Here is a 14,563-nt window from a genome sequence, read left to right as displayed (position 1 = left end):
ACCAGCACACCTCCCTAAGATAACTGCTAAAGAAAGATCTTCAAACATTAAGGAAAGATAAAAGAAGGAAACCTGGGACATCAGGAATGAAGAAGGAATAATGAAACAGGTAAACATGTGGGTCAGTGTTTCCTCCTAAGCTATTTAAACTGTTGGCTGACTATAAAAAGAAAACGTCATATCATTACTGTGGTTCTCAGGTATGCAGGGGAAATGTCTAGACAACTAAATTATAAAGTGGGAAGATAATGAAACCTAAATGGTGGTAAAATTTCTATATTGACCTGACGTGATAAACCGTTCACACAAGTAGACTGTGCTAAATCACATACTGTATACTGTAATTTGTAGAGCAACCACTAAAAAAGCTATACAAAGAGATATGCTCAGAAATATAATAGGTAAATCAAAATGGAATACTAAAAATACTCAAGTAAACCACAGGAAGGCAGGAAATTGGAAACAAAAGAAGAAAAACAAAGGGAACAAACAGAAAAAAAAATAAATGTCTCACTTAAGCTCTGCTGTATTAACACATTAAATGTAAATGGTCTAAATACACTATAAAAGATAGGGATTGGCACTGTAGATTAAAAATGATATACAGTATACACTGTCTACAAGAAACTCATTTCAAATATTATGATATAGGTAGGTTTAAAGGTGAAATAGCACATAGATGGGTAAAGACATACCCTGCAAACACCAAACCAAAGAAAGCTGGAGTGGCTACACTAATATCAGATAAAGTGGATATCTCACTGTAGAAAATTATCAGGGATAAGGAGGAATAATACTGCATATGCTACAAGGGTCACCCCAACAAGAAGACATAAAAATTGTAAGTATGTATGCACCAAATAGCACAGCTTTGGTGCATACATATTTAGGATCTTTAAGTGAAAAGAGAAACAGATACATCCACAATTAGAGTCAGGGGTCTCAATACCCCTCTTCTGGTAATTAAGAGAATCACTAGACAGAAAATCAGCAAGGATACAAAAGAACTGAACAACGTCACAAGTCAACAAGATCAAATTGACATTTATATAACACTCCAGTCAATGACACAGTACACATTCTTTCCAAGTGCACTTGGAACATTATAGACCAGATCTTGGGCCATAAAACAAACTTCAAATTTAAAACAATTAAGATCATACAGAGTATGTTTTCTGACCATAATGGAATCACACCAGAATCAATAACAAAAAGAAAAAAATACCAAACAAACTAGGAAAACCTCCAATCACACAAAAATGAAAAGAACACACTTCTGAACAATCCATAGGTCAAAGAGGAAGTCAAGGGAAATACACAAACACAGTGAACTAAATGAAAATACAACATAACAAAACTTGTGGATTCAGCTAAAGTTGTGCTTAGAGGGAAACTTATAGCACTAAAATGTTTATATTATATTAAAAAAGGTCTCAAATCAGAAATCTAAACTTTCATCTCAAGAATCAAGAAAAAGAAGAGCAAAATAAATGCAAAGCAGCAGAAAGAAGAAAATTATACAGAATCAATGAAATTTGAAACCAGAAAACCAATGGAGAAAAAACAAAAGTTGGCTCATTGAAAAGATTAATGAAATCCATAAACCTCCAGAAAGACCAAGAAAGAGAAGACAGAGATGACCAATAACATGGACCGGAAGAAGGGTATCACTACAGACCCCAGAGACATTAACAGGCTAATAAGGAAATACCACAAACTCTACACACATAAATTTAACAACTTAGATGAAATGAACCAGTTTCGCAAAACCCCAAACAACTATAACTCACCTAAGATGAAGGTGATGATACAAACAGTTCTATAATGACTTGAGAAACTGAATTTGTCATTTAAAAGCTTCAAATACAGAAATTTCCAGGCCCATAAGGTCACTGGAAAACTCCATCAAACAAAGAAGAAGCGGCACCAATTTCACACAATCTCTTCTGGAAAACAGAAGAGGGGGCAATTTACCAACTATTTCATGAGTTGGGCATTACGTGGACGACAAAACTAGACAAAAACAGGAAAACAGAAAACTAGCGAGCCGTATCCCTCAGGACATGGGCCCACAGGTGCTCAGCACAGGAGGAGCAGGGGCCGGGACACCCTGGAGTCCTACTAAAGGAGGGCACGCTCCTCCTCCAGACACGAAGGGCGCCAAGCTTTTTCAGAAAATCCGCCTAACGCACCTTATTAACGGGGAAAGAAAGCCCAAGTGACCTTATCGGTCAAGGCGAAAAGCACTGGCGCAAGGGCTCAGCAAACCGGCTCCGAAGAGCTCCCCGCGGGCGGTCTGCGAGGGCGAGCTTGGCCCCCACCTCTCCGGGGACTCAGCGCGGAACCCCTGCCCCTCCCCCACCCTCCCCCACTTCGGGCCCCCCCAGGCCTGCCCCTCACACCCCCCCGCTGCTCCGGGCTCCCCACCCGCTCCCGGCCTGCCCCGCAGCCCACCCCTCACCCTCGCCCCCCCAGGCCTGCGACCGTTCGGGAACCGCGGCCGCGTTTCGGCACCTCTGGCCCGACCGGTCCGCCGACACCTCGGCGGGAAGCTCGCGCCCCCGGCCAGCGCCGCCCACCCGTCCGCCGCCCGCCGCCCGCCGCGCACCCAGGCCGCGGTGAGGCGCCAGCCCGGTCTTCCCCCGGATCTTCTCTTCACACAGAAGCAGCCGCCCCGCCGGCGCCATTCTTTCAAACGGCGCACACCTGTCCGCGCCTGCGTGCTGTGGCTGCCGACGGCCGAGGCGCGGGGCCAGGATCCAGGGTGGGACCGGGGGGCGGGGCCAGGGGGCGGATCGAGGCCGAGGGGGCGGGGAGGGGCGTGGCCAAGGACCTCTGCGGGGTGGGGGGTGTGAGCAAGTGGACGAAGCTGCCGGGAGGAAACGTTAGGGGAAGTCGGTGCCGCCCCAGGGCTTACCTGGGAACTCGACGCACTTGGAGACCTCGCATCACCTGGGCACCTGCCCCACCTGGGGACCCTACCCACCCCCAGATTCGCCTGCGTCCTGGGCTGCGGGCGCCCCAGGTTCTGCGCGAGGGCTCCTCACGTGGGGTCGCAGTGCTCTCCCGCCACGGTCAGGTGACTCAGCGGCAGCGGGTCCTGCCCTGCCCCCATCCTCAGTTTCTAGGTAATGAAATCTGGGGTCTGGCCTTGAGACTCATCAGCTGACCGAGGGGTTCACGGCGTGTCCGGCTTACTGGGCCCTTTGTGGAGCACCTTTAGGGAAGACTTCCCTTACAGTCTGGATCTGCCCCAGCCAGCGCGAGCCCTGGGGGTGCCCCCTCCCTCCCGGGTCACCCCAGAGGGTGCCCCTACTGCCTCTCACCCCAGATTTGACTGGCCTGTGGCAACATCCCCTGGCATGTCACAGCCTGGGTGGTGGCATAGGGGGGTGTAGGTGGGCTTGTAGGGCCAGGGGTGAAGGGCAGGTATAGACACTCAGGGGTGAGGGGCAGTGGTGTAGACAAGGGAAGTATGGCAGAGGGTGTAGGGCAGGGGCGAAGACAGGGGTGTAGGGGAGAGGTACGGGGTATGCGCAGGGGCTGGGGTGGGGGGGGCATCAGGGTGCCTGAGTCTCTCCTGAGCAGGGCGGGGCTTCAAGCCTGCTGCACCAGACCCGTGGGGCTTTGCCATTTACGGAGGCCGGCAAACACTCAGTGATATCTTGAGTCCGGATTGCCAAGTGACTGCCCACAGTTCCAGGCCACATATTGCCATCATCTCACTTCCTACAAGACCGTGGAGGGACTCGGGCACACCCGAGGCCTGGCATGTGGTCACCAACCAGGTGCCCCCTGAGTGGAGCTGGTGCAGCCAGGAGGCTAGAAACTAAGCAAATATCCCGCTCTCAGAAGTAAACGGAAGCAAACAAAAGGCTTCTGTCGCTGTCCTCCCCCGCCCCGGCCCCCGAGAAAAACGGCTTGTCAGCAAGGGCACAGCCCACACGCCAAACATCGCTGCTTCCTCCTGCTGCAGGTCACTTCAGGCCGGGCACCCAGTCTCAAGTCCTCTACAGCTTTCTAGAACATTCCAGGGAGGCTTCCAGGCCCCTCAGCCTTGAGCCAGAGTCGGGCAGTCCATCCCAGGGTGAAGGCTGGTGACAGAGATGGAGACCCAAGGACAGGCCCACGCCGGTCCCGCGGACTGGGCAGCCAGAGGGGTCCTCCAGGGGCTGGCGGCCTGGAGCATCTTGGACTTCCCTTACTCTTTGACTGGCCTCGGCTGGGAGGGGGCGGGGGCGGGAGGAGAAGGGGCAATCTCCCACCTTCCCCCCGGAGAGCAGAGCTGTCCAGGCCCCAGAACTAGAGTGGCTGTGGCGCTGGCCACGCGCTCCGGGAACTGCGTGAGCTCTGGTGTCACCACCTCTCCACCCTGGGGTGAACGCCAGCACGGTCACTTCACCCACGAGCAAACATCAACCAGCTGGGTGCGACCGGACTGAGAATCAGTGTCAGACCCGAGCCCAGCCCTGGGTTGCTTCTGCACCGGGCCCTCCAAACGGGAGGCAGGGAGCCTCTGGGAGCCTGAACCCACACAACCACGGCTCCAGACACCACTGAACTCACACGCATCCCCGTTCACACTCACACACCCTGACACTCACACATCCTCACAAACCTCCGACAATCGAGCTCCAACTCGGACGACCATTCCCCGGCCGGATGGCAGGAACCCACCCTGGTCCCACGCGAGGCACTGCCCAGAAGCCGGTGCTCTGTGGCCTCAGCCTCCACCCTGGACCAAGTGAGAAGCATCTGATCAAGGACAGCTGCTCGCTGGTTCCGATGCTTATTCGTTCATAAATGTTGAACGAAAGAGCCTTTTCCCGGCTGCTTTTCTACACAAGATCAGTACCGACATGTGTGACTTGTCAATGCATCATTTTGCCGACTAACCTCTATCCAAAGTGTGACGTGAGACGGAGTGTGAGGACCTTCCTGCGGCTGTTGGAAGGCAAACAGGGGCGAGAGGGGGTCGGGGCTCATGTAAACATCCTACCGTCGTGACTAGCTCCTCTGAACACAGAGAACGGGGTTTGTGTTCACCTGCGAGTGAAAACATTTGTATCTAGCTGAGCTATCAGTTAAGATGCAAGTAAAACCCAGCTGGGGCGGGCCTGACGTAAGGACACCCGGCTGGAGTCCCCAAGGTGGGCTGGGCTCAGCTTGGCTGGCTGGCAGCCAAACCTCTGTCCTGGACACTCGGCCACGCAGCTCACTTCCCAAGAGGCAGGATCCTTCCCGGCTGCATCCAGCGAAGACTCCTGTTTCCATGCCCTGCCTGCGGAGCCCGTAGCCCGAAGGGTCTCCCGTCCTGCTGGCCTGGGCCATCCCCAGAGCTTGTGAGCCGCCTCCGTGCCCAGCGGGGCTTCAGCTGGGAGGAAGAAGCAGAGGCCAGCTCTCCCTGCAATTGCTGACCCTAGAAAGCTGAGACTTCTCAGGAAAATGGAAACTTCCGCTCATTCTGAAAGTAGGGAGGCAGGACAACCGGGCCTGACTTTCTGCACTGCAGCGGCATGGGGCGAGCCGCAGCCACTCACAGGCAGGCTCCGGCTCCATCTGGACAGCCCCTCAGGCACCTACCCCGGAGAAGCAGCACAGGTGGTGCTGGGTGCACCTAGCACCTTCCAGGTGGGAGATGCCCCTGTGCACACACCCTGCCCCTCGCACAACTGCTCACCGACGGGGGGAGATACAGGGATGAGGGGCACACCTCAGCCATGATCCCAGGGTCCCCAGCCCTCCTGAGGACGAGGCCCCCTCCGTCAGGTCTGGGCACCTGCGGCCTTCTCCCCACCTCTGAGGCTCTAGTGAGTGCAGGGCTCAGGGGCCCTTTGGACCAGGTGGATTATGGCCAGGGTAACCAGACCTCGGAGGCCTGCTCCCCACCCTGGTCCTTCCCCGCCAGCCTATTTCAGCCGCCCTAACTGCTTCCCGAGAGCTCGCCTGCACTGACCCTGTAGATCCCAGTATCGCCCTGCCTGCTGCCGCTACACCGGTTCCTGTTGGACTCGGAGCCCTCACCCGGCAGAGGCTGGCAGGCACACGGCAAGAGGCCAGGCACTGCCATGCTTTTGTGGGTCATTGGTTACATCCGCTTTATGGTGGGCAGCATGGAGGGCAGCAGGTGGGACTGAGACCCAGGCACTCAGGTTGAACAGTGCAGCTGGATGCGGGGCCTGTCGTGAGGGGGGCCAGCCCACCCGTGATCACTCTGAGGGGCCGTGGGCAGGCTCCCTGGCTCTTGTGTCCGGGGCAAGCTGCTCTCCGAACCGAGTCTTCTCATCTCTAGAAAAAAATAACAGGGCTCTCGAGGGGATGGGTGGTTCCCAGCCCTCTTCAACCTTGTCTAGTTCCAATGGAGAGGGTGGAGAACCTCTTACATCTCTTACAGCTACGGTTGGCCACTTCTGGCTGATAAGAAGTAAGCATGAGGCTACAGTGGCATTTGGGGGTAAAGTTTTGATATTCTGGGAAAAGAGATAAGTGTAGGTGACACATGCCAGGCCCCCCTTCTTCTTGCCTTGACACAGTTGTGATGGCTGGAGCTGCAGCAACCATCCTGGGACAATGAGGGGGTAAGACACCGGCATCGCAGAGGTGCCCAACCTGGGCTCCAAACCAGTGCCAGTCCCTGAACCTCCAGCCTCCTGGCTCAGTGAGAAGAGACTAGTGAGAGTGACCATTGCTGCAGCTGAATGCGTTCCCACCCGATCCTGGGGTCTGCTGAGGTAGCAGATGAAAAGTGTGTGGCATAGACTGGACCAGTCAAGAATGTTCGTAGGACACGGGCCGTAAGGCAGAAGTGTAGCGGCGACTGTGCCAAAGGAAGACTCCCTTTCCACTCGGGAGAGACAAGACATGGTCCCAGAGGAAGAAGGGGAGGGGGCGTGGAGCCGTGTGTTTCGAGCAGAAGAGTGGGGAGTGAGAGGCCCCCACGTGGCCCCAGGCTCAGTCAGAGAGGAGGAGCCGGACGGGGCAGACCTGTCACTCCCTCTGCCCAGGGGTCCAAGTGTGGCTCCGAGTGGGGGTCCAGCCTGGCTGAGTCCAGGTGCTTCGTGTAGATGATGGAGCAGATCAGGGCGAAGTACAAACAAAACTCGAAACTTAACTAACTGGTTTCCCAACTACAAAGGGAGTGAGAAATCTGAAGCCACCCTCCTGCCCTTTGTCATTTGTAATGATCAACAGTTGAAATAAACAGGGATGCGACCCCCAGAGCGCAGACTAAACCCAGGTAGTATCAGAAAAACAAAGTGGAAGGAAATCTTTGCCTTCAGGAAGCTTACAGTTTACTGGACAGCGTGTACTCGAAAAGGTTATTTTGGGAAAATTTTTGTGAAACTGAAAACTGTGCCCTTCCCCCCAAAGAGTCCATGCAAGACCCCTGGGACCGCTGAATGCTACCTTATATGGCAAAAGGTGAGATTAAGTTAAGGATGTTGGGAGGATTTTATCCTGGGTTATCTGGATGGGCCCTAACGCAATCACGAGAGATGGAAAAGAAGACACACGCTACACACGCTCGGGACCCCACGAGGCAGAGGTTGGCATGATGAGGCCACGAGCCCAGGGACGCCTGGAGCCCCCAGCACCTGGAAGAGGCAGGAAGGACCCTCCCCAAGACCCTGCGGAGGGAGAGTGGGCCTGTGACACAGGTGCCTGTCTGCGTGGTCATGGCGAACCTGCACGTGAGCCGCTGAGAAGAGGCTCCACAGGGTCCTGAGTCCTCTCACATCTCAGGGGCTCCTGGAGTAACTGGGAGGCCCCAGGCAGGCCCTGTGCCCGCTCTGCCTGCCGGCGAGAGGGGACTTCGTCAGCCACGGAGTCTTCATGGGGCGTTTTCTGGGCCAGCGACCACCACGGGGTGAGGGGCACCGCTTCTCACGCGCTTGGTTCCCGACCTCAGCTCCTCACACGGAGGGAGACCAACTCCCAAGAGACCCTGGACCCTGGAACACCGGAATGGAGAGGAAGCTCACTTCATCGCTGGCCTGCTGCAGAGGGGCCCAGGAGCACGCTCCCTGGGGCCGGGTCCCCTGCTGGAATCGTATCACCTGAAGTGCCACCTTCCTCGGGACCCCGAGGAAAAGGCTGAGTGGTCTCCCGTGGATTATGTGCTGTTTTCTGTACTTATTTAACCTCAGGTAACCATTTTCAGAACTGAGTCTCTGGTACCGATTTCGTTCAAAGGCCTCTTTTCAGTCTCAAGAAGCAGGAAGCAATATCCTTTCAAAAACCAATTCGCCACATACTTTGGCTCATTAAATAAATAGTTTAACTCTGGACCCAGTTGATTTTTGAGGGCGTAAACAACGGGTTGACTCACCTGTTTGCAGCCCCTGTCCTCCCGGACCTTTGAAGTCCCTGGGAGGCACCTCCACCTGGCCCGCGAGTGGGGTCCGTCCGCACCCCGCAGATACACACCTGAATCCTCACCCATTTCGCAGAGGGTCAGAAATGGGCTTTTAATTTGCTGACATACCCTCTGCTCGGAGCCCCAGGCGGGGTGCACAGCATGACACGCCCTGCAGAGAAACTGTCAGAAGGATGAAAAGCGCCACGGAAACCACTGAGGGGGCAGGACAGGACGCGGCGCTGGGCAGGTCCCTACTTTCACTGTGGGCGTTTGAGCAAAGAGCTGATGAGCTGAGGTTAGCCGTCCACACCGTGGGCCCCACGGGAAGGTGTGGGGCAGAGAGGAGCCGGGCGACGTCACTGTGGCCGGCACAGGCGGGGGCACCTTGTCCGCCCCAGGGCTGCACTGCACCACCGGCGCCAGCCCCTGTCGAAGCCACAAAGCCAAATCAGTACTTGTTTCCCCCTCCACCATTTGCTTCTCCTCGCCCGAGTGACTTTTCTGCTGACCCTCCTTGACCCTCCACTGCCCCACTTAACCTTCTGGTGCCTTTGGTCTTTACCCATGTTTGGACAGACCCACAGGGCACAAAGCCAAAGGGCAAGTGTTACACAAACACGTATTTCATTTAGTTTTTTAAAATAAACGTCAGATCAGTTATTTAAGCAGTCAAATGGTTGGTTTCATACCCTTGAGCAGAAATATCTATAGGTATTGGAAGAATAAATAATTAAGTTGGGAGTAGGAATCCAAAGAAGCAGAATAGACAAGTAGTTGAAATATGTAAACAGGTAATCTTTCAATTTTTAGTAGTTTTCGATTTTGTTGTTTAGGCGTTGATAAGTTGATTAATTATTTTTGGTGAATATTAACTGGATTCTTTAAGTGGTTCATTTTCTAATTCTTGAAGTGAACATGGAACTGGTTTATGGGATAATTTCTAACCCACACGAAAAGTTGTGTGTCATTAAATTCAGCAAACACATCAGAAGGACATAGTAGAAAGCAGATGAAGACCATAACGTAACGTTCAAAAGGAGCTAAAGAAAACAAAATTATAGGGCTTTCCTGGTGGCGCAGTAGTTAAGAATCCGCCTGCCAATGCAGGGCACACAGGTTCGGGCCCTGGTCCGGGAAGATCCCACATGCCTCGGAGCAACTAAGCCCGTGCGCCACAACGACTGACACTGCACTCTAGAACCCGTGAGCCACAACTACTGAAGCCCACATGCCTAGAGCCCGTGCTCCACAACAAGAGAAGCCACTGCAATGAGAAGCCCGCGCACCGCAACAAAGAGTAGCCCCCGCTCGCGGCAACTAGAGAAAGCCACGTGCAGCAACAAAGACCCAACGCAGCCAAAAATAAATAGATTTATTTTTTTAAAAAAAGAAAGAAAGAAAGTGATAGAAACCATGAAAGAACAACATAATTTAGAATTAGGACAACTCAGAAGTAAAGTGATTGGAGAAAGTGAATATTTGAAAACAGATGACCAAACTCAGGAAAGAGTTTTAAATATTTTTAAAATTTAAAGAAGACTAAACCAGAAGCAACACAACTGTGAAAAATCACAAAGGATATTGCCTTAAGAGAAATGAAAGAAATGAAGAATGTTTTTTAAACTAAGAGTTGCAGGAAGAGGAGGAAAGGATTGAAGAGGAAAGAACTGCAGAGAAAATGAGCAGAGACCCAGGGACACACGCCCCTGAGGAAGGAATCGAGGCCACAGACGAGAACCATGGCACAAAGAAGACTTCCAGGAAGAAAAAAAGTCACTTGAAAACATGAATTGAAAGAGTTCACCGAGCACTGGAAAAACGGCCCAGAGTGACCAGCCCTGAGGCAGCCATCAATGGAATTAGTGCACTTTGCAGCAGAAGGGACATTACTTGGTCACCAAGACAAAAGGACCAAGTCACTGGTAAAGGGAAGAAAATCAGTGTCATCTTTCTACCAGATAATCAAGGAAAGAGAATAGAGGCCCGGACTTCAATCCAGCCAGACTGACCTCAAGGGCTAACAGAAGGGCCGAAGACTAGCAGTGTGACCCCCAGCCCTCAGGGCATGCCCTTGGTGTCAGGAGCCCGTGCTGAGGAGTCCGCTGCAGCCGTGCTCAGCAACCACTCTCCTACGGGGATAGACGGTAAATATTCTGGACTCTGAGGACCAAGAGGCAGATTGAGCCTATTGTGTGGGTTCTTATGTGACCATGTAAAATATAAAAACCATTCTTACTGGGGTCTCATAAAAATAGGCACTGGGCTTGGTGCCGCCCTTGAGTAGGTTCGCTGGTCTCTGTACTGGAGAGCTGGCCTCAGACAACCAAAAAGACCGGTGTGTGTGTGGCGCGGGGGGTGGGGGGGATACCCATATCAGGCTGGTGATCCAAATCAGAATTAAGATTTAGAATTTGGAATCTGGTTTTGGATTCAAGATTCTAGGCACAGAACTTGGAATCCAGAATCTGAACGCAGAACTTAAACCAATGAATTAAAAGCAGGATCCAGAATAAGGATTTGGAAATGGAGGCTGAACAGTTAGTGCCAATATTGGCAGTATTTCTTTTTTTTAAAATAAATTTATTTATTTTATTTATTTTTCTTTGGCTGCATTGGGTCTTCGTTGCGGTGCATGGGCTTCTCATTGCGGTGGCTTCTCTTGTTGCAGAGCACAGGCTCTAGGCACACGGGATTCAGTAGTTGTGGCTCGCAGGCTCTGGAGTGCAGGCTCAGCAGTTGTGGCTCACGGGCTTAGTTGCTCCGAGGCATGTGGGATCTTCCCAGACCAGGGCTCGAACCTGTGTCCCCTGCACTGGCAGGCGGATTCTTAACCACTGCGCAACCAGGGAAGTCCCAACAGTGTTTCTTAAACTTGTGAAACTTAACACTCTTTCCTTTTCATTTTAATATGGTTAATGAATTAACTTACTTGCACACCATAAAGTCTACGTTTTTCTTATAATGGCACCTTGATGAGGACACAACACAGCTCCAGCACCCCAAAAACTTCCTTTGGGCTTCCCTTTTGTAGTCAAACCCCTCCTCTACCCCAAACTCCTTTCCGTTTCCCCATCTCTAAAGTTGTGTCTTTTGCAGAAGGTCATATAAATTTACCTTTTGAGACTGGTGTCTTCGGCCAGCAGGATGTCTTTGGAGTCACCCAAGTTGTCATATGTATCAGTAGTTTTTTCCTTTTAATTGCTGAGTGGTATTCCATCCGTGGACGTCCATTCGCCTGCTGAGAGATATGAAGTTGTTTCCAGTTTTTGGTGATTACGGATAAAAAGCTACTATAAAGAGTCAGGTATGGATTCTTCTATGAAACAGGTTTTCATTTCTCCAGGGTAAATGTCTAGGGATAGATAGCTGAATCATATGGTAAAAGAATGGTGAACTTTAATAGAAACCGATTTAAAATGCCATTTTCTGGAGTGCCTATACACCACACACTCTCCCGCCAGCAGCGGAGGGGCGTTCCAGTTGCTCTGCGTCCTCACCAGCACTTGATGCTGTCGCGTGTTTGGTTTTTCTTCCTTTCTCCTCTTTTTCCTTTTGTGCTGTACTAATAAGTGCACAGCAGTATCACACTGTGGTTTTAGTTTGCGCGTCCCTCGTGACTGACGACGTTGAGCATCTTTCTGTGTTCTACACTGCCATCTACAGTTCATTGGTGAAATGTCTCTTCAAATCTTTTGCCTTTATTAACTGGTTTGTCTGAGAGCTCTTTATACAGTCTAGATACAAGTGCTTTGTCCGATAAGTGCCTCACGAACATTTTCTCTTAGTCTGTAGCTTGTCTTTTCGTTCTCTTAACAGTGCATTTTGCAAAGCAAAGGTTTTGGTTTTCATGAAGTCTAATTTATCCATTTTTCTCTTTTATAGTTTGTGCTTTTGGTGTTAGAGCTATGAATTCATATTCTAACCCAAAGTCAAAACCATTTTCTCCTATGTTTCCTTCTAAAAGTTTTATAGCCTTACATTTTGCATTTAGGTGTATGATCCATTTGAGTTAATTTTTATAGGTCAACATAGATGTGCCTATAAATGTTCACTTTTTGCACGTGGATGCCCAGTTGTTTCAACATCATTTGTTGAAAAGACAGCCCTTTCTCTGTTGAATTACCTCTGCATCCATTATAAAAATCAATTGACCATATTTGTGTGGGTCTATTTCTGGACCCTCTGTTTTTCCCCATTGATTCGTGTCTATCTTTTTGCCAGTACCACACTGTCTTTGTCACAGCACCTTTACGGTGAGTCTTAAATCAGGTAACATAAATCCTCCAACCGTGCTCTTCTTTTTCAAGACTGATTTGGCTAATCTAGTCCTTTGCCTTTCCATATAAACGTTAGAACATGCTTCTCTTTATCGAGAAAAATCTTGTTGATGTTTCTATTGGAATTGCATTAAACACATAGATCAATCTGGGGAGAGCTGACCTTTTTACTCTGTTGAGTCTTCCAGTCCATGAACACATTATGTCTTCTTTGATTTCTTTCATCAGCATATTGTAATTTTCATCATACGGACCCTGTCATGCTTTATTAAGTGTATGTGTATTTTATTTTCTTTGGAACAATTATGAATGGCACTGAGGTGTAAATTTTGGTCTCCATGTGTCTGTTGTTAGGGTATAAAAATGTGATTGATTTTTGTGTGTTGAGCTTGTAGCCTGTGACATTGCCGAATTTGTTAGCCCTAGGTGTTTTGTTTTGTAAATTCGTTGATTTTTTATATAAACAATTATAACACCTACAAATAGATATGGTTTATTCCTTCCTTTCCAACCTGTAAGTCTTTATGCCTTCTTTTGCACTAGGACGTCTACTATGTTGTTGAAAGGAGTGGTGAGAGAAGCCATCCTTTCCTTAATCCGGATTTTGGGGAGAAAGTATTCAGTTTTCTTGCCATCAAGTGTGATGTCAGGTGTACATTAAGGAAGCTCCCTTCTAGTCCCAGTTTGCTGAGAGCTTTCGTCATGGATGGATCTTAAATTTTGTCTTTTTTTCTGCATAATTTGAAATGATCATGTAGTTTTTCTTCTTCGTCTGTTAACATGGTAGATCATACTGGTTGAATTTCAAGCATTTATCGAATCTTACATCCCACTTGGTCACAATGCGTTATCATTTTTACACGTTGTTTAGTTCGATTTGCTAATATATTGCTGAGTATTTTTGCATCTAGGTTTATGAGGTATATTTCCATGCAGTTTTATTTTTCTACTGTCATTTACTTGATTTTGCTATCAGGATGATTGATGCTGGCCTCAGAACATCAGACGGGAAGTGGTGTTTTTTTTCTTCTGTCTTCTGGAGGAGATTGTATAGAGTTGGTTGTATTTCTTCTTTAAATATTCATAAAATTCACTAAAGGAACTGTCTGTATCTGGAATTTTCATTTTTGGTTTTTTCACTGTGAATTCAATTACTTTAATACAAAAAGGATTATTTGGGCTATTTAGTTCTTCTTGGATGAGTTTTGGTAATTTGTGTTTCAAATAATTGGTCCACTGCATCTAAGTTGTCGAGTGTATGTGCTGGAGCAGTTCATGATGGTCCCTACAATCCTGTAATGTCTGTGGAATCGACAGGGCACCTCCTCTTTCACTTAATTTATGTCTCCTCTCTCCCTCTCTCATCGGTCTGGTTAAAGGTTTGTCAGTTTTATTGATCTTTTCAAAGAACCGGCTTTTAGTTTCATTGATTTTTTTTCTTTATTGTCTTTGTGTTTTTCATTTCATTGGTTCCTCTTATCTTTATTATTTCTTTCCTTCCGCTTGCTTTCAGTTCAACTTGGTCTTCATTTTCTAATTTCTTAAGGTGGAAGCTTACATTGTTCATTTCTAATTTTTTTCTGTTTCAAATATTTCTTTATTCTTTCTAGTTAAATGCTTCTAATATAAGCAGTTAATTCTATGAATTTCCCTCTAAACACTCTTCAGTTTTGATATGTTACATCTTTATTTTCACTCAGTTCCAATAATTTCCAATTTTGCTGAGATATCCTCCTTGACACATGGATTATCCAGAAGTGTGTTGTTTACTTTCCACATATTTGGGGAATTTTCCAGATATTTTTCTGTTATTGGTTTCTAGTTTAATTCTATTGTGGATTTTTTCTTCATTTTAAGTTTATTAAGGTGTGTTTTATGACCCAAGATATGTCTATCTTGGTGAATGTTCCACTGGTGCTTAAAAAGC

General features: G+C 49.0%; 1 protein-coding gene across 1 annotated transcript in view; it reads right to left on the bottom strand.

Moving 5' to 3' along the window:
• The window catches only part of CEP72 (centrosomal protein 72), a 32,259-nt gene extending 29,548 nt beyond the window's left edge, over nucleotides 1–2,711 (bottom strand). The window contains 1 exon segment of the mRNA XM_067730037.1: nucleotides 2,609–2,711. Coding sequence (XP_067586138.1) covers nucleotides 2,609–2,687 — 79 coding nt within the window. The 5' untranslated portion in view covers nucleotides 2,688–2,711.
• Between the last annotated feature and the right edge of the window lie 11,852 nt (nucleotides 2,712–14,563).

Source organism: Pseudorca crassidens, chromosome 3 (assembly GCF_039906515.1).
Source record: "Pseudorca crassidens isolate mPseCra1 chromosome 3, mPseCra1.hap1, whole genome shotgun sequence".
Lineage (NCBI taxonomy): Eukaryota > Metazoa > Chordata > Mammalia > Artiodactyla > Delphinidae > Pseudorca > Pseudorca crassidens.
Note: the sequence above shows the minus strand (reverse complement) of the source record. Positions and strands in the feature narration are given on the sequence as shown.